This window comes from Chaetodon trifascialis, chromosome 13 (assembly GCF_039877785.1).
Source record: "Chaetodon trifascialis isolate fChaTrf1 chromosome 13, fChaTrf1.hap1, whole genome shotgun sequence".
Taxonomy (NCBI): domain Eukaryota; kingdom Metazoa; phylum Chordata; class Actinopteri; order Chaetodontiformes; family Chaetodontidae; genus Chaetodon; species Chaetodon trifascialis.
In genome coordinates, this window is record NC_092068.1 from 5978706 (window position 1) to 5999294 (window position 20589).

General features: G+C 41.9%; 2 protein-coding genes across 3 annotated transcripts; one reads left to right on the plus strand and one right to left on the minus strand.

Annotated features, from left to right (window-relative positions):
* The first annotated feature begins 84 nt into the window (after window positions 1-84).
* LOC139341566 (alpha-internexin-like) lies at window positions 85-6156 on the plus strand. Its single transcript, XM_070978125.1, has 5 exons — window positions 85-417; window positions 1257-1487; window positions 3713-4240; window positions 5197-5321; window positions 5455-6156. Exons 1-5 carry the CDS (start codon window positions 124-126, stop codon window positions 5645-5647), a joined length of 1371 nt encoding a protein of 456 aa, XP_070834226.1. The 5' UTR covers window positions 85-123; the 3' UTR covers window positions 5648-6156.
* A 241-nt stretch (window positions 6157-6397) lies between these two features.
* Window positions 6398-14761, minus strand: pcgf6 (polycomb group ring finger 6). 2 transcript variants are annotated; one of them, XM_070977731.1, is made up of 11 exons: window positions 14597-14761; window positions 14269-14349; window positions 13869-13968; window positions 13404-13500; window positions 12990-13045; window positions 12781-12840; window positions 11466-11583; window positions 10534-10561; window positions 9652-9750; window positions 7437-7523; window positions 6398-7319 (listed from the first exon to the last, which is right to left on the minus strand). In XM_070977731.1, the coding sequence occupies exons 2-11, from the start codon at window positions 14338-14340 to the stop codon at window positions 7269-7271; spliced, it is 768 nt and encodes a 255-aa protein (XP_070833832.1). In that variant the 5' UTR covers window positions 14341-14349; window positions 14597-14761; the 3' UTR covers window positions 6398-7268. The 2 variants fall into 2 exon arrangements, with proteins under 2 accessions (XP_070833832.1, XP_070833833.1); XM_070977732.1 differs by having other exon boundaries at window positions 14615-14754.
* Between the last annotated feature and the right edge of the window lie 5828 nt (window positions 14762-20589).

Sequence of the window (20589 nt, forward strand, 5' to 3'; positions counted from 1 at the left end):
ATGTTATAGAGTCGTGTTCCGTCGCGCGTAAAATGGTTCGCTCCACCTGCACCCTGCGGTCTATAAGCTCCCACAAAGCTCTTTAAGTCCCTCAGTTTTTACCTCTGACTCAGCAGAGCAAAAATGAGCCACGGAGACCGTTACACCTCGTCATCCTACCGGAAAATTTTCGGGGATTCTCCACGGTTTCCCGTCTCCTCCTCCCGCATGAGCAGCCCCTCTCCTCGGGGCTCCCCGGGGCTCCGCTCCATGGCTGCGTCGCGCAACAGCGCAGGCTCCCTGAACGCGTACAGGCGGGCCGGCCGGTCCTCCACCTCTTTCTCCCTGGTGCCCACCGGCTCCCTTGACTTGAGCCAGACCTCCGTGGCCAACAATGAGTTCAAAGTTATTAGAACTAACGAGAAGGAGCAGCTGCAGGTAGGTGTGACGGTTTGAAACAAACGATGAACTTTTTTCCATGTTGGGATAAGAGAGAGAAAAAAAAAAAGATTTATTTAAAAGTATTTTAAATTATTAGATGATTATGAAGAAACATTTAATGGGCACAACTTGTCCCGTATAGACATAAAACCTATATAGTGAATACAATAAGTTTAGGCTCAACAGCTCCAACCAAGGCATTTTATCCCAGCACCATCATTTTCAGAACCCTTCACACAGCTATTTAGGTCCACGTTTAAATTAGCTTTCAATTCTGGTGTCCCAGTCCTTGAGTATTAGGCCAGTTAGTGGACTGCATTAACGTGACAGAGTGGGACTAAATCAGTTTATGTCAGATGAAAACTTGTATTATGGCTGCTCTAGTGCCAGAATGACCTCATTCTGAACTTTATTAAGCCTTTAACCAATATAATGACTCCATAACAATTCATTTATCTTTACCATGAAGCAAGCACAAATCATTCTGCAAAACTGCAAATGGTGACCAGGCCTTCTGACTACGTATGTATGTATGTATGTATGTATGTATGTATGTATGTATGTATGTATGTATGTATGTGTATGTGTGGCCAGAAACACATTGGATGTGAAAATAGGCAACCGTTTGCTAACATGTTAGCCATATACTCTTTTTAATATGTAATATACATAAGCTATTAAAATAAGTGGATTTGCAAGTTTGGATGGTAAATTATATTAGATACAGGAGCTTTTATAGCAAGTGAATCCACACTTCTGCTTTGCTGTCTATCTGCTATTAAAGCCCCAGTGGAGGCTTTTAATGGACATAAACAAGTATTTATCCTGTTGTATAGGGTCTGAATGACCGCTTTGCGATGTTCATTGATAAAGTCCGGCACCTGGAGCAGCAGAATAAAGTGTTGGAGATGGAGCTGGTGACGCTGCGGCAGAAGCAGAGTGAGCCATCCCGCGTCACTCAACTCTACCAGCAGGAGATGAGGGACCTGCGGTCACAGGTGGAGGAGCTGAGCAGGGACAAGAACCGCATCCTGATCGAGAGGAACAACATGGAGGACGAGCTGCAGGTGAAGGCATTAGATTGTTTTGTAAAGTATATGGAGAACATGATATTATTTCTTGTATTCTGTTTTTATTTGCTGTATCCAACTAGTATTTACTGCCGCAATGCCCAGTTTCCTGCACAGAAAGCATAAATGTTCTCATCTATCATTACTTCATCTTCCCGATGCCCCGCTCTCGTCTGCCAGCCTCGCACTCATCCAACCAGAGCAGCTATCAGTTCTCTCCAGTCTGATGCAGCTCTCTTGTTTGTGTGCCTCTAGCTTCCTGGCTACACTTTGTGGCATCAGTTCCTACTATATATAAGAAATAGGCTTGACCCCCAAATTTCTTCTGGTTGACCTTGAAGGATAAGGTATGTGGCAGGTTGACATCAGTCTGATGTGGGTATAAAGGGGTTGGTGAGGCCTCTGAAGTCTGCCACTTCCTCTCCACTTGCTGCCACTGGGAGCTGTCCATCCATGCTTGGCTGTCACAGGGGTTGGTCCTCCACTGCAGTGTTTTGGGCTGGAATCCACTGTGGCCTACATGGAAGCAAAAAGGGAAATGTGCTCACCTCTGCGGTATCCTGTGAGGTAACAGGCCTGCTTTGGGGCAGAGGTGGGTCTGGGCAGAGTCTAAGATGACTCTGGTGGATGGTCCTTACTGCGCTGTCGTGACCTTCAGGTCGGATCTTGTATGTCTGAAGCCTCTGAAGAGAAACTGGATATAATGATTCATTTACTCGCTTCGGTTCAGCAAAAGTTTCTCAATACTACTCTATTTCAATACTCCAACATTGTCTGTCTTTTATTATACTTGCTACTGGTCCCTTGTTAGTATGGCTCATGCAAAACTGGAAAACACATTCTCTGCAACCAAGATAATGGGTGACCTCTCCAGGCCACCCCAGTGCCAGACAATCCATCTTTTCGGGGTTGCGGGGGGCTGGAGCCTATCCCAGCTGTCACTGGGCAAAAGGTGGGGTACACCCTGAACCGGTCGCCAGCTGATCGCAGGGCAACATATACAGACGAAAAACCATTCACGCTCACACCTAAGGACAATTTAGAGTTACTAATCAACCCAATGAGCATGTTTTTGGTCTGTGGGAGGAAGCCAGAGTGCCCAGAGAGAACCCACAAATGCACGGGAAGAACATGCAAACTTCACACAGAAAGGCCCCGCCCAACCTGGGGATCAAACCGGCAACCTTCTTGCTGTGAGGCACACGCACTACCTGCTGCCCCTCCCGTTCCGTCCCTGCCAGACAATCCACAACTACCAATTCAAGTGGGTAGGAGGTCAAAATGGGACTTAGGGGTGTCCTTACATCCAAATGTGGTTTCTGGCGTAGACATTGGCCACAGTTGGTTGACCACTGGCGGACGTCCTTGCTCCACCCTGGTCAGAAGAACCTGTGTTGTAACACAGATAAAGTCTTTGTGCCAGCCAAATGACCAACAGCTTCATGGTACTGTTCCCAAACAAGTGTCCACCCTGAGGACACAGTTTGCTCAAGCAGTTTTGTCCTTTACAGTCCTCAATAGAACACCCCCCTTAACACTGTGAGCCCACAACTCAGCATTGTGCTGCAACATCTTTACTCTGAGTTGCCAAGTATGTTCTGAAATCCGTTTACCTTCTGCTATCAAGGTCACAAGATTTCACAAGATTGAACGTGAGGTTCTCTTGCTGGTGTGCTGCCCAAGGCTCCACCTGCTCTGTGTCTTCAGCTGCAATGGCCATGGCGCCGGAGGCATCTGGTGGTCTCCGTAACTCTGTGAGTTTAAAGTGGATGATTTGTCTGGCACAGAAGGCGGTCTCGTGGAAAATGCCCAGCCTGTCCACAGTGTAAACAAATGGGTTGTCCCTGGTCATCCCAGCACCAGCACTGTGTCTTTGTTGCCTCTCAACTGGACTTTCATCCTGGTGTCACCTTCAATAGTACTAAATAGGAAGTCAACTTTCTGTTCTTCTGTGAATCCTTGAGACCTGAGAATGACTCTCATCCTACTTTCCTAGTCTCCACATTGCATTATGTTCGTTCCATTGAATTTTGAGGCTAATGGGACCGCCATTTGCCATGGCCACATCATGCTAGAGGCCCACGTGCTACCTGCTGCTTGGCTGTCCATATTCAACATGATGTTCTCAAGAACTTAGGTATCCTGGGTAGACACTACCTGGTTACTTTTTTCATTTTTCATTTCCCATTCTCATATCTCTTAACTCTTAATCCTCATTTCAGAAGCTCAATGTGAGGTATGATGAGGAGGCGAGGGCACGGGAGGAAGCCGAGCAGACCTTGAGGTCCTTCAGGAAGGACGTGGATGATGCAGCAGCTGTTCGCCTGGACCTGGAGCGCCGTGTGGAGTCACTGATGGATGAAATCTCCTTCCTGAGGAAAGTGCATGATGAGGAAATCCAAGAGCTGAGCAACATGATGGAAGAGCAGCAAGTCTCTGTGGAGCTTGAGCTCGCCAAGCCAGACCTCACCTCAGCTCTGAAGGAGATCCGCAACCAGTACGAGTCCATCGCCTCCAAAAACCTGCAGTCGGCTGAGGAGTGGTACAAGAGCAAGTTTGCCAGCCTCAGCGAGCAGGCCACCAGGAGCAACGAGGCCATGAGGGCCACCAGGGAGGAGATCAGTGAGTTCAGGAGGCAGCTGCAGTCCAAGACCATTGAGATAGAGACCCTGAGGGGTGCCAATGAGTCTCTGGAGAGGCAGATCACAGAGATGGAGGATGCACACAATGCTGAAGTCACAGCCATGCAGGTAAGCCTTTATGTTGCTATCAGCATTACTGTGTCCTGCCCTGCTTAAAGTCAAAGGGCAGATGTTCTCATTGACCTGTGGTGGTATTTAGCAGGTCTCCAAACACACACTTATTTATGTTTTCTGCAAGTTTCACTTTGTGTGGAGCAACTCTAAAGAAAATCCTCTTAAAATCAACAACTGCTTCTGAACTTGGAGGTATACTTGCTGTTTCAACTAACCTCTTCCCACAGCCAGGATGACAGTTCTTTGGAAGAAATACTGAATTTCATGGAAATCTACTGAGTCAAAAATGGCTGAAATCACCTTAAAAAAAAAAAAATGCAAGTTTTTAACTGTAAAATGTAAACTTCCTCAAAATTGGTTAAAAAAAAATCCAAGAAGAAAATAATCATGAATAAATGATTTCATTGCCCTCAGTTTTAGCTGCAGCCCTCTAACCATGCAGATAGTTTTTGTCTAATTTGTCCAGGTTTTGACATTTCTGTCTCCACCACAATACAATGGATGTTAATATTATTTTATTCAGGTGTTCACAGCTTTGAAAATTTACATTTTTATATTTAATATGAATAATATAAGTCAAACATGACCTTCACTGCATGCTAGCCACTAGTGCTAGCTACTAATGTAACAAGCCACTGACTGTGAGACTGACTGAAACAGTTCTTAGCTAATTGACCCTGCGTGTCTATTAGATTAACCTCTGGCCTGCTAAATCGGACACAGGAAGGCCATCTGCTTTCACTGGCTTTTTAGAGACGGTAAAGCTAAGCCCCAAAGGTTTTTGTATTCCTTTAAGGGACAGAAGGAGATCCTGTGTTCAGCAGTTATACCACAGTGGATTAAAAACAGCCCATATACATATTAAGCAGGTGAATTTAGTTGGATAACTGTTACGACACTCATGATCATCTCTTTTCTCCTGTCTTACTCCTTCATTTCCACTGTAACAGGACACTATTGGCCACCTGGATACTGAGCTGAGGAACCTGAAGGGAGAGATGGCCCAACACCTGAGAGAGTACCAGGACCTGCTCAATGTCAAGATGGCCCTGGACATAGAGATAGCTGCCTACAGGTGCTGACTGGATCAAAGCACAAACCAAACAACAGATCTGTTGAGCAGTAGACTCATTAAAAACCTTTAAGCATTGTGAGGTGAATTAAGTCTGTGTGTCCGGTCTGACCTGTGTTTCCTTTGGTCCTGTAAGGAAACTGCTGGAGGGGGAAGAGACTCACTTTAACTCAGGGATGTCATTTGGTGCAGCCAGCTACAGCTACCAGCCTCGAGCCTCAGCCGGCCCCTCCAAGAGCAGCCAGAGGGAGAAAGGAGGGGCCACGAAGGAAAGCTTCAAGGAGAGCAGTGAGGAGAAAGATGAGGCAGACATCAACTCCAACAACTGAAGACAGATAGACAGGGAAATCTGGAAAGTGAGAATAGAGATATGTTGTTTATGTATAGTCAGCTCATAGTCACATACTGTGTTTATTAGGGCCAAATGTTTTGGAATTAGAGTTGAAAGTATAACCTGAATTTCTAGACCACATGTACTGTACACCTCTAGAGGACAGACATGTTGCAAATATTGTACTACAGTAAATATGTAACCAAGTATGTTCTGAGGAGGAATTTCCACTCTGCTGCTGTGTGAGGTTGCACTGAAACCTGTGTGACAGGTGAGGGGGAAAAAGGACTGAGAGAAAGACATGAAATGTGAGCATAGTTCAGCTTCTCTGTTGTTGCAAAGCCACAGTTTGAGGTCATTTACCATGTGCATAATGCTTTAGCATTGACAAATATTCAGTGACTCAAATAATGTATGTAGTCAAACCTGGCTGCAGGGTCCGTGTGTACAGCTACTGGGAAAAAAAACTAATTTCAATTGCACTAAATAAAATGACATGACTGGCAACTTGTTTTCTATGCTTTCATACGCAAGTCAGTGTGTTCACAAACACTGGAAGAGGAATGGTAGAAGAAACATTTGGCCTTTGATATGAACAATTAGTTTAGTGCAGCAATATATGAAAGTTAAATAATAAAGGCTAATAGATTAGCAACTGGTTGACTTGTGATGCTTCAGAAATGCACATCAATAAACCTCAGCTGTATGACAGTATGAATGAACACAAAACAGGAAACATGGACGAATTAGGAAACACTTGCCAGTGGTGTAATTATTTATTAAATCATTCTTTTGTCAGCAAGTAGGAAAGATATTTTTAATACAAACCCTATCAAAACTTCTTTACACAAACTCCCTTTACATAACTGCTTTTGTGCTCTACTGAGTTCTACTAAAAGCAGGTTTTATTACTCCATTTACATCAGCACAGTCCATACAAAAGTAAACAGCTCTTACATTAAACGTGTAAATCAACATGAAACTAGCAGTAATTAAAAAAAGAACGCAGATTTCAGCTCTATATAATGCACACGAACCTTTGGTAGTGGTGGATCTTTTGTTTAAAGCCCTTTAAATTAAAATGATCTACCTGATACCATGCCCAAAATCATAAATAGAAAAAAACTGAGGATACTGGTCCCTGGTTTCCATAAAGATAAAGATAGGTAAACTACCTACAGCTTTTCAGACAAGACATTGTAATGCCTTCACAGAGGTTTCACAGCCACTGACAGTAATGCAGTCCAGTTTTAGCTACAGCAGCAGTCACAGCCACTTTCCCGTGAGGAGCAGAAGCTGAACAAAACCTGCAGACACGTTGGCAGGAGGAAAAGGAATTTGTCATTCCCATTCATCAGATTAAAATTCTTCTTCAGGTTTACATTTTTTCATTCCACCCTGTTCAATAAAGAAATCCAAGCTTAGAGTTCTTGGACTTTCTCATCTCCGGCCACCTGCTTACATTTAATGTTCAAGCTTTATCAAATGTTTTGGAAGCAGAGTGACAATCCAAGACATGGAATGTTATAATGCTAATGCAGGAACTTTACATGACAAGGGTTTAATGAGGAGAAACATAGTCCCCGCCAGAATGAAAACCACATCCAGCCCTCTCCTGCTCAAGACTGGGTGGGCAGGACCAGGCCAAAGTGCAGCACCAACAGACCATCCTGGAGACAGAGGAAACAAGACCAAAAGGATCAGTCAAAACTATTCCTGGCCTTCTATAAATGTCCCTTGTTAAAATGATGCTTTGTTTTGACTGTGTGTGTTTTTCAGGTGCTTACCTGTACTGCCTCTTCGCCCATAGAGTTCTGTATGTCTTTAAGTGACTGGTAGTGATCGAGGAGGTGATCTCCACACACCACATCCACCTGCAGGACACACAGAAACACTTGACACGCCTGCAGCAGCTTCAACCAGACAGAGCTGACCAGCCCACAAGTGCTGCCATGCCGAGACAAAACTCTGTATTTCAAAATGATTTGAGGTGATTAAACACTGACTGAAACGTAACGCTGAACTGAAAGATGATGGCGTGAACGAAAACTTTACGGGCAACTCGTCCGTTCCAGTGATTCTCAAAGTTTTATAACAACACAAAAATTTAAAAGGAAGAGTTATATAAGTGTTGTGACCTCTGCTACAACAGACAATGACCTTTGGTTAGTGTTACTCTGTCCTCTCCTGGTCTGTCCAGACAGGCCAGAGCAGTACAGCTCTGAGGCCAGGAAACCAGCATAAGCTGCTAATCCTCATCCACGTGTTACGAAATACAGAATACGCCAACACATGAACGCTCTGCCAAACTGACCACACTTAAACATTTCTGTTCGTCTGTGTCCTGAGGAAAGGAGGACGAGTCAGATCGCTCAGATCTGTAATCATGAGCCTTCACTTACAGCATGTCCACTGCTCTGAGACAGACATGTGCTATCACAGCACTAATTATTTGAGCATAATCAGATTAACGTTGTCCGCAAGGAGTGTTGGTTGTCCTTTATTTGTAGGCAGCCTGCAGAGTTTTGACCTGTTCAGCAGAGCCATCTATGCTGGATCTGCTTGTATTCAGCAGTCGTTTTGTCTCCCCACTACACATATGTGAATTCCTCTTTGCACGGCTTGTTGATGTGATGCTGTTTTCAGGCCTCATCTTTTGGACGGGGCTGACTTTGACATGTCCCACACAGAGGTGACATAATGGGACGTTCTCACCAGTCAATACAACTGAGAAAGCTTCTTGGTAGAGTAAGGAAACACCTTCAATATGATGCTGTCCTCTTGCTTTTATACTCTATTCAGTGCACGTTTAACACACAATGAACAAGTTCATGACACAGCCGCTACCATATTCGTTAGTCTTAGTAGAGACCAGATGTAAGTTTCAGTTTCACCTCTTTCTGTCCACATGCATGCTCCCTCTCTTGGTTCTCTTTTAACCACTGTCCCTGACTCTTTACGGCCAGTCAGTTAAGTGACATTTAAATGTTGGTATAATTTACTTAATTTCCAATTCTAGCTAGACCCGTTCACCAAAGCTGGACAGCCTCCGACCCATGGCTAACCCTAGGTGAGAGAAAGGGTGTGAAGGGTCAGCTGATACATGCTGCAATGTCTGAATACTTTATCATCACTGACAACAGTGGACAACCAGACTTCTACTTCCAGTCTGCAACACTGTAATAATGCTGACAAGGTGCCACATCTCTCAGTAAGATAATGACAAAGTTGAATTGCACCTTGTCCATCATTGCCATTACTTTCTGGTAAACAAGTAACTAAATCAAATTAAATATCTGTAGTCCACCGCACTTAATTTCTCAAAGGTTTTGGGCTCTGGACGGCATCTCATATCGTCATTTATTCGTGTGAAAATATCCACTCGATTCCATGCAAGGTATTGTGACAAGGTCACAATTATAAATTGTAAAATCTATTGTTGATTTGTAAATATTTACATGCAACACACACCAGCTGTGTCATGCAGCAGCGTGTCACAGCACACCCCGCTTGCACCCTCCAGACAGAGGTAGTTAGGATGAGGCCCCAACGGAAGCAAATGTGAAACTGCTAGTTTTCTGAGCTGATGAGCTCCAATATTAGGAAATAAAACAGGGCATATCCTCACATGTCCAACACACTACTGGTGAATGGGTTTACACAGAAGACAACAGACACAGCTGTTTCAATATGCATCATATGCCAGGTGTGTGTGTTGCCCTTAAATGTCAACATTAGTGTACATTAGTTCAATTAGGTCACACGTGCTTCCTGGCTGCACAGCAATTTGATAACGCTGCTGGCCATTATGAAATTACAAAACTGCTGTCCTCTAACACGTAAAGCACCCACTCACTTACATACACCAGTGGACGCCCACACTCTACTATAATGCCACCTTCCTTTGCTGTTCGGCTGCCAAGTCTGCCTAAAGCAACATTCAGGATCAACACTGAGGTCATGTCACCTTGTGAACTCATTAGCTGTAAGCCTGGCACTCACCTGGCAGGTTGGGCTCAGTTCCATCTTCCTCCTGATGAATAGCTCTACGTGGCGTACAGTGGCCTCACCAGACACACGGACGTATCGCCTCTCTAATGGCTTAACAGGGACAGGGTGGTTAGGGTGGAATATACTGTATCAATGCTTCTCAGGAAAATTGAACTTACTGAAACTATAATACATAATAACATTGGAGCAATCTAATTTGAAATTGTGAAACTGAAAGAAAATGAAAAGATGTTGGTCCATCATCATACATCCCACAGGCACATTTAAAACCTACACAATATCCCTGTTTGAGGAAATCATAAACATGTAGTTTACTGGTTAAAAAAAAAAAAAAAATCACTCACAAATGATTTAATCAGTGTTTTCATTTTGCCGTTGCATCAAATGACATCTAATTCACAGCTGTACAGAGCTTTCAATTTTTAGCTGTTCTCTCTTTCTCTCTCTCACACATACACACACTGATAGTATGGTTAGTGCCACTGCTCCCCTCACACCACATAAAAACATAGGCTGCCACATCCAGCAAACAAGTTAGAGGCTGGTGAAGAAATTAAAGCACCTAGTTGCCAGACTCAGAGATCAGAGTTATAATGGCAAAAAACTATGGAATATTGAAACTTTTTACTCAACTGCACAGTCCCTGATAAATAATGCAATGATCTGGGACAAAATTATTCTCAACAGCATATCTAACAGACTCTATAGTTACAAGATAGCTGATCAGGGATATATGGATCACCATGGCAGGATACAGCCTTTAGTACAAGCTTCATCAAGTTATCACCCATCTTACAGTTTCTGTTACTGTGCACAACTATAATCTAATAAGAACTGTTATAAATTGCCAGTATTAATGTTTTAAGTCATTACCTTATAGTTATTGATGCCCTCCTCAGCCCTGAAAACGAGAGTCGATATACAGTAAGTACAACTGGTACCAAGCAAGAAATCAATGTAAGAAAATGGGACCATCTGGTGGTATGCTTATGTAACTGCATGGTAATGTCATCATTCACTGCTACAAATCAGTGCCTAATCCACATGAACTCAAGTACTTTTTTAAATGGGGGTTTGCCTCTTTATATATCTTCCTGTTCATCAATGTAGTGTAACAGTAACTGTACATTTATGTGCAAACATGTATGAAGTCCTGTTAGCACAGTTAGCATTAGCACTAGTTTCACAACATCCACCACTGCACCAAAAAAAAAAAAAAAAAAAAAAGAAAGAAAAAGCATACACTCAATCCAGAAACTCTGTTTTCCCTCTCATCGCTTCAGACTTTCTGAATATCTTTACTGTGGAGTTTTCCAAAAGCTGTTTTCAGGGACACATATATTGAGCGTGTGTGGACCAAAGGGCATAAAGCAGAGAAAAGGCTAGGTTTTGAAAAATACCGATGTACACGTCAACTAGGCACAGACCTGTTGCACTGTTTCAATATCATGCTAAGAAACAAGAAAATAAGACAAAGGCTCTGCTATTTGACGATGTCTGAAGGCACCAGAGGCTGAACCTTCACTGTATAATGTGAACAGGTGCTGCTCATAAACCAATTAAAACATCCCACTAAGGGAAAGAAAAAGGAAAATATCATATATTTAGCCTATGGGAATCAGTTAAACTCAAGGGGTTAATACATTTGCAAACTAGATTAACTTTTTATCTAAGTTGCATCAGGCCTTTAAATTACATTTATATATGCAGAATGTTATAGAAGCTGATAATCTTCTATAGTCAATATAGTAACGTAACAATATGTGACTACGGCTGGACAAAGAACTGTCCGGTGAAGTCCTCACCCAACAAACTCCAGCAGCAGAGATAAATCCAGCTCAGGAGGAATGGTGAACATAGACTGGGGATTGTTATCCTTCTTCTGTCTCCTCAAAACAACAGGACCCGATGGGGGGAGCACCACTGCAAAGCAGGGAAAAGGAAGCAGAGCAAATGCTTGAGTGACAAACTCTGGAGCTTTTGCTCCTGCTGAAAATCTCCATCTTTGGATTTCCAGCAATAATACTTCAATTCAAAATGAAAAGACTGAAGTTAAAATTTGCAAACACATTCTGCAAACACAAGTGGAAAACTCAGTGCTGTCAGACATTTTCTCCTCTTATGCCAGGATCAGACTAAACGAATCGAGCCCAATTTTGATCTGATTTGGATTTTTTTGGTCATCTTTACCTATGCAGTGTGACACCAGTGTTTCCCCTACTATGATTTTAGAGGGGCGCCCTGCCCGCCTAACGGCATATTTTCTATATAGTGCCAGATCACAACAGAAGTCATTGAAGGATAGCTTTCAGATAGAACAGGTCTATACCTTTATCCTTTATCAAACAAACTAAAGAACCTTATGTCATTTATCTTATTTACGTGACAGCATGTCATTCTGTCTCGACATGGTTGTGTGTTTATTCTCCTCTCGGCGGAGTTCCGCCCCGATGTGCACACAAAGACACATGTGCACACACACAGGAGAGCACACTCCCACCAGCAGACAGGGACACACATCGGAAAACATGTCACATCAACCACCTGAAAAGCAGACAAAAATATGTGCGTTTCATCTCGATAAATGGGCCAGATGTTTCTGACCTCTGATACACTGCAGCTGCACACTTCATGGATAACTGTCAGAAAAATAAACGTTCCGATGTTTCGTTCAACGTACAGTTCAAATAACTGTTCAGTTGTTATACTGACTGCTGTCAAAAAAAGAAAGTCATGTGTTTGTGTCGGTGTCTGTCTTTCCCTTCTTTGAAGACCTTTGTTATGTTAGGGACTGTTGACAAAAAATACTCTGCTTGGCCAAAGGTGGCACTGCAGAAAGAAAAGACCAGTTGGTTACTTCACAACAGAGAATGGAGTGGTGTCATTCAGGTCCACATGTAGCTCTGTGACCAACAGCATGCTAAATGCATTCTTATTAAATATCATTTGATAGCTTAGCTTCAGTGTGCAGACTAACATTGCCGCACTAACTCTAACTAACTATACTTCAATGAGCCATTAACACAGAAAGAAAGTTAATCACTTCATTACACACAGAGAATGAATGACAGCCATTCAGTTGTCCTAAATGTGTGGACTTTTAAGACTGAAGGATTATACCTGGTTTTGGTATGTCCAGCCCTCTCGCTTTGTAGAAGTTATTCATTTGTTCTCTTTCCGCTGTGATACACACACACCCACACCCCCCCCCACACACACACACACACACAAAAACCCAAAAGGATTTGCATTACAAAGTTCACAGAAGATAACACATAATGTACATGAACTGCAGTGAATACATCTGACTGAAAATCTACTACTCTTACACTCCTCAAGGAAGGGAACCATCTTGTAAACAATATCCTGCAGTTGTCTATCAGGCCTGCAGGGAAACAAAGGAGAAGGGTTTGAAGCTGAACATGGACTGATAAGGGAGGTCAGTCCCCACAATGTGACTGTGTATTCCCACAACGTGATAAATACCTGGTCTCACACACACATATACACACACACACATACACACGTATATATGTGTGTGTGTGTGTGTGTGTAGACAGTAGATTTCCAATCCTAAAATTTATACAGTATATTTCCATGCCGCATGTTTATTCTTCATGTCAACTGTGTGCTGATGCAGTGTCTTTTTTCCACACTTTCAAAAACCTGAATAACTAAAAAGACACGGCTGACATCAGCATGGATCATGAATCAACAAATCCATGAAGAATGAACAGACTTACCTGATGTTGTAAAGTGGCTGTGTCTGATGGACTACAATGCTGCATGTGGGACACCTGTTACTGTAGAAAAAGTGCTTCACAATGCAGCTCTTGCAAACTTGGAGAAGATAAAACACATTACAATGTCAGACACAACAATGTCTTGTTACTTATGAGGCAAAATCAGTGATACCATAATATCAGACAATTGACCCAATTGTTCTGTCAGCTGGGCTCTTGAGTACAATCTTGTTAAATCTAACAGGTGGTTTGGGGACATAATGCTTGGGATGTGATGTTGGTATGGGCATCCTGACAGTCCAGTGGTCATAGAGGTGTACATTTAAACTGCAGCATCCGCTGTTTGTACTGTTATTGCACATCATTTCACGTTTCCCAGCAACCTTGTTGCATTAACTACCCTGGCATCCTCTGAAAGTCTTCTGAGGACTCTGTGAGCTAAAGCAGACCTCTGTTGTCACTCACATGTGTGCAGGCACTCCGTGATGGTGGTGGCATCGATGAGGAAGCCACAGCAAAGGGCACAGCGGATATATGGATAGAACTGGTTGAGGGGGAGCTTCGGCTGTGGGGAAGTAAACAAATCAGTCAATGGCTACAGTTTTCAAATAGACAAGCAGCTGCATTTACATCAGATGAACAACAAAAAATTATGAAAAGCAAGACTTCTTATAAAGCGTCCACATATGCTTTAGTTAGTACGTGTTTAAGTACAACAGTCATAAAAGATAATGAGTGTATCAAGGATGAATGTTGATTCTCACTTTTCATGAAAGAATGACAATGAAAAAGAGGTCTTCCTTATGAATTCAGTAAAGTAAAAAAGACCTCTGATGTGAGAAACCATCCGTAAGGCCAAACGTACCTCGTCCTCCGAATCGCTGTCTGATATGTTCGCTGACCCTTCATGACTCCTGCGTCCATATGGAAGCGACATCCCCTACGACTGCCACCAACACAAAGTTTCAACAAACTTCCCTTTTCTCTTTTTGTCAAGACAACAAAATATAAAATGAAACGGTTTATTTTACAGTGGAACTTGGCTCTAAACGTCGAAGCTATTTAAGTTACCAGTAAACTTGTAGTGAGTTAGCTACACATGGCTAGCTGGCTAACATTAGCTTCCTTATTAAATGCACTAACGATACTAATAACAAAACCACACGCGCTTCCAGATTGCAGTTGCAGCTTACTTGCAGACGTTATCTGACCTGGTGAGGTTAAATGTCCCAATCCGTGCAATTAGTACAAAAGAACACTTTTACATGAAATACAATTATTTCCTAACTTTGCACTTTCTTGCCCTCTTCTCACTCACGAAGCAGCTCAATTTCCCTCGCTCGCGCTCCGCGGGAGGTAGCAACAATATAACTTCCGCTATGGATTCTTCAAAATAAATGTGACACGACCAGAAAATTTATATTCCACTAAAAATGCTTCATTAAAAAAAAAAAAAAAAAAAGTTGTTTTTTTTTAGATTTAAAACTAACTATTTTATGTCAAAATTGTCCCCCTGATCTGTACTTTGTCCTCACTTGTTATTTAACCTGTAGCTTTGTGGCGGAAAATATGATCATGATCATAAACCATTAAAACATTTCACACCACAAAAGAACAGCTTCTAGCGATTTCGTAAATTCAATGTACCACGATTGTAGAATAATCAAAGGATAGGGAAAACAGCATAAAGTAACACGATTGATAAATTCCATACACATTTGTTTTGAAGACACAATGACGTATTTTCCGGTCGTGGCAATGCAAGAAGAAGGTTCTACTTCCAGCCAGCAGCAGGGTACGCCCGAAGCACATCGTTAAGGGCAATGTACCTTAAAAAACGTCACTTGTATTTAAGAGCAAACGTGATGCTTGTATTGTTCCTGTATTTGAGTCTATTATTACAATTATTGTTTACCCTCTGTCTTCATTCAATTTATTTGTTTTTGTTTTTGATTGTGTCAAAACGGGGAGGTATTGCTTTAACAGGTAGGTGATCAACCCCAGAGATTCCAGGTGTGACCTCGCGTGGCCACTAGAGACGCTCATTGGAGTTCCAACTAAGAAGAAGAAGAAGAAAAACATTGTGGTAAAATTATCTTAATTACTGTGTTAAGGAAGGAATCTTCTGGCACATTGGGCAATTTATTGCAAACTTTCATTGCGTGGACCACAAGCTACCAATCATCTATATCATAGAGATGTTTCCAACAATAACATTTTGTCACGTCCACCAGAGTTAGGAAATTGAATGACAGTGAATGAAACTCATCCTCTTGTATTGCAGGTCTTGTGGTCGCTATACTACAGGCTATTACTACATGCAGAGATTATAGGTGCTGTGAATTGACACCATTGAGCTACATGATCGTTTTTTTTTTAAAGGTTTTTATTTAATAACGTTACATTAATAACATACACAATAGGCAGTAGTCACAGCAGCATTCTGTTGTTAATGATGGCAAACTCCATTCCAGCCCACTGCCCTGCCACTCATTCTCTTAACCCCATTCCCACATGGAGTCGGAGGTCGCTCCGCCTCCTCCACCTGCCTACCCATGAGTCTTATTCACACACATCCATACCAGGATGGGGGGGGGGATTAAACAAATAAGGACAAAAAAAACCCCCTGATAAAATAAGATACAATAAAACAAATAGGTGGCAAGGTGTAAGTATTTATTTTATTTCTTCATCGATAGCCATGGTGTAATTGTGTCCTACAAAAGGCTGCCACAGGTTAGAAAAGGTCTTTAGGGAACTTCTCAGGGAAAACCTAATCCTCTCAACCCCATCTCATGAATCCATCTATTATGAGTGGGTGGAGAGGGATGTGTCCATTTAAGGAGAATAAGCCTCCTCACAAGCAGAGTGGTGAAAGCAGTAACTTGATGTGTGGCTTTAGGTGTTGGCATAGATGGAATCCTGAAAAGAGCAGTGGGGGCTGTCCGGGTCTATTATTTTACCCAGGACCTGACCAAGTGTATCAAATATTGCAGGCCAAAACTCTTATTGTGGGCATGACCAAAACATATACATATAGCCAGCAGGAGATTTTGAATATCTTGCATGAATCATTTCTGTCAAGGTATATCTTGGCTTACATTGGTAATATAACTTGTAAAATCTTGCACTGCAGTAGACTGTGGCTTGCACATACAGAGAAGGTGTGTACGAGGTCTAGTATATGTCCCCATTGCTCATCTGACATGATGGTCCTGAGGTCATGGTTCCTGATGGCCCTTGAGGTGTCTAAACACATTTGGCTTACCTTGAAAATGTAATTATGTATGAATGAATGAGCCCTTTTAGCACAGTATGAAGTGATAGAAAAGAGACCATTATAGAATCTGCAAGGCGTTTAGGAAACTGGGGAAATGACTTTGCACAAAGTGCCTAGTCTGGAAGAAGTAGAACAAGTGAGTATTTGGATGGTTAAAATTTAACATTTAACATCAAGGTCATTAATAGTCAGCACACCCATGTTTGATTGGGTCTGGAAAACTGGAACAGGATGATAAGAATAGATGGAGGTGGAAAACTTGAACTAGCTCCGATACCAAACTGCCTCCTAAACTGATTCCAAATTTTTAAAATGTTGGTTACAATTTGGTTTAGAGCAACTTGTTTTATTGAGAGAGTTAAGTGGGAACAAACGATCGACCAAAGTGAAGCATGAAGATGTTTGTTGACACACAGGCCCAGTAGTATTGGTGGAAATTTGGCAATGCCAGGCCTCCTTTAGACTTGGGAAGTTAAAGAACTGCTCTCTGATAGGTGTTTGTTCATTACTGTACATCATAGGAATGAGTTTAATCAGCTCATCAAGTGTGGAGAAAAGAGAGATTTAATGAATACTGGCATATGTTGGAAGACATACAGAAACTGGGGTATCACCACCATTTTTCTCAGGAGGACCATCTAGCTAGAAGAAAAATTTTCTCTGTAAATATAGCACACAGGAGTTTATTGCTTCAGTTAATTACATTTAACACTCATTGTATCTCCACATAAAAAGTGCAAAATTTCTCCATTCACATTTCTCTTCAGTCTACTTTTGGGGCCTCTCACTTCAGTAAAACTGTACCACACAAGAGGTGAATGATCATTTGTTTACTAGATTCAGAGTCCACCCCCTGCTTCTCTTGCTGGATACCATAGATCTCTGTATACTCCTAGAATGACTGCAAAATCAATTAGGCATCTGTTTCCTGGCTCCCGAGTGCTTAAAGTCTCACATACTGTGCCTGAAAGAACACAATGTGTTTTCTACATTAATACTACATCAAAGTTTCCTAATGTGAAATATGGAGTTACCCATGGCTCTGTTCTTGGCCTGCTGCTTTTTATTTTCTTTGCATTTCCCCTCTTGGCCAAATTATACACAGTCATGGAATTAATTTCCACTCATACGCTGATGATACTCAGCTGTATGTGCCTTTAAAGACAGATGATTAAATTAAATTATGTCTGCTTGTCTGTTGTGAACAGACTGGATGTCATGTAATTTCCTGCTCCTACATTCTGAACAAAAAATGAGATGCTGGTCATTGGCCCTGCTCAACATAGACACTAGTTTGATCAAGCAACAGTTATCCTCCATAACTGTGACACACACACACACACACACACACACACACACACACACACACACACACACACACACACACACACACGTATATATACATAGAAAGAGAGAGTCATCTTGAGTTTTTTCTTCATTGAAACTAGGCCATATAAAGAAAGTTGACTTGACCAGTAAACCTGCAAGGTTTAGGGAGAGATGTTTGCAGTGATGGATCAGTCATCTCCATTCATGATAATCCTCTTCAACCTCTAAACATTCCCTTCACTTTCTGAAATCAGACAGTTTAGGTGCAGAACACTGAAAGCTGACAAATATCTGTGACTTCTTGTGCTTAAATATTTACTTTTTTCTCAGTGAGAAAGTGCAGACTACTTTCTATCTGCAAAAGGATGCATGTGGGAATACAGAACATGTGTTCTGGGGAGTCATATGAGATTTGTGCCTCTTAGTTTCCTCGTGTTTTGAGGGTCTTTGCAAGGCATGCAGTTAGTCATTGTCAATAATGGAAGCTCAGCATCCTTGAAAACCTTTTATGACTCACTTGTTGTGTTCCGGTACAAATATCTTGATGTCATGACTGAGCAGGGAATTTCCAGACATCTGCTCACTGTGTGCAGCAGCTTTGTGTTGTCTGTGTTTGTGTCTGATACATGTTTTTGATGTCATGTGCATCTGCAAGATCACTTTGGATTTATTTGCTCTTGCCACATCATGAGGGACTCCACAGTAGACCAGAGGCCATGTTTTAGAATGATTTATTGCTAAAGACATTCTCAGCACTTAGCTTTGTTAAATTTTGTTATATGGGGAAGCCCCATTCAGAGAATTAGCTGGAATGAATTGGGAATTCACAGTTAGTGTAAGTTAAGTGGTAAATAAAGCTCTGTAGCTGGGTGTCTTTTGTGGGATCACTGGGAATCTGCAAGAAGGAAAAAGAAGTCAACCTTATTTAACTGCCTGTAGGAATCATTGGTCTTGGACAAAGTGATGTGACTTGGCTATTTATTCTCTTCTCTATAAGATTCTTTTGCAGTTTCTCCTAGAACCAGTACTAGATACGTTGTCAAGGAGAGTGAATAAAGATTTTCACTGTTGGATGGATGCTTCAGTCTACTGTACGCATGTTGCTATCCACTTATCGGTGGGTATCCATTTATCTGATAATCAAAGACTTGAGTTAAGGTTAGGCTAAGGTTAGGGTAAGTTAAGGTTAAGTTAAGGTAAGGGTTAGCCAAGTAGTGGTTATGGTTATGGGGGGGTTATATGTTATAGGTTAAGTCTCCAGGAAATGCATATAAGTCTATGTAATGTTCCCAAAGCTAATGAAAACCTAACGTGTGAGTGTGTGTGTGTGTGTGTGTGTGTGTGTGTGTGTGTGTGTGTGTGTGTGTGTGTGTGTGTGTGTGTGTGAGAGAGAGAGAGAGAGAGAGAGAGAGAGAGAGAGAGAGACAGAGAGAGAGAGCGAGAGAGAGAGGGAGGGAGGGGCAGTTAGAGAGGGTTAAGCCTCCCAAAAATGTCATATTATGCTGCTTTTAAAAAATGAAGAAGCTGCTGATGAAATGGATTAACAGTTTCTTCAAAGGACTCTATTGAGTTCAATATATTCCTGGGAAACCCCAAAGGAGACTATTAAAAAAAGTTTAAAAAGAAAGGAGTGTACTGTGAGGAAAGACAAAGTTGTTCAAACTAGACTAAATATAATGTTTACCATGTTTACCATCTTACTTTAGCATGTATGCATGCTAACATTAGCTAATTAGCAAAGCGCAGTTGAGACTGATGAATGTCGTTAGTTTTGCAAAGTATTTGGTAAATGCTGGTGGTAGAGGAAATCTAAAAATGACCAAAGCTGTTGCAATTCATCATTAAGGGGAAAAGAATGTCTGTATCAAATGTCATGGCCATCCACCCTAAAGGCAGTGACACTTTTCATCAAAAAAAAAGAAAAAAGCTCAGTGTGGTAGCACCAGGGGAACATGTCAGGGTGTCATTGCTAGTAGTAGTCAGTAGGATTCATTCCCTGGGCATCATAAATATCTGTACACAATGTACCAGCAATTAATCCAGTAGTTGTTGAGATAAATAAAATAAAAACAACACCTGATGCACTGCAGAGGGCAGCATTCTGCCTCACAGCATGCAGTATCAACATGCTAATGGAAACTCATTAAAACATGAAGAACAACAACCAGCTTCAGAGAATTAAGGTATGATGTTTTCATCCACATGAAACTGTATATCACGGGTGGCACTTAATGAAACCCTTCAGTCACACACACACACACACACGCATGTTGTGTTTATATCATTTGTGGGGACATTACATAGACTTACATTCATTTCCTGGACCCTTAACCATAACCACTATCTGCCTATTCCTAACCCTGTACCTAATCTAACCTTACCTAACCCGTAACTCTATCCTCAGTCTGCACCCTAAAATTTAATGATTTACATTAAGGGGACCTGCATTTTGTCCCCATAAGGGAGGTCAGTCCCCACAATGTGACTGTGTATTCCCACAACGTGATAAATACCTGGTTTCACACACACACACACACACACACACACACACACACACACACACACACACAGAGTTGG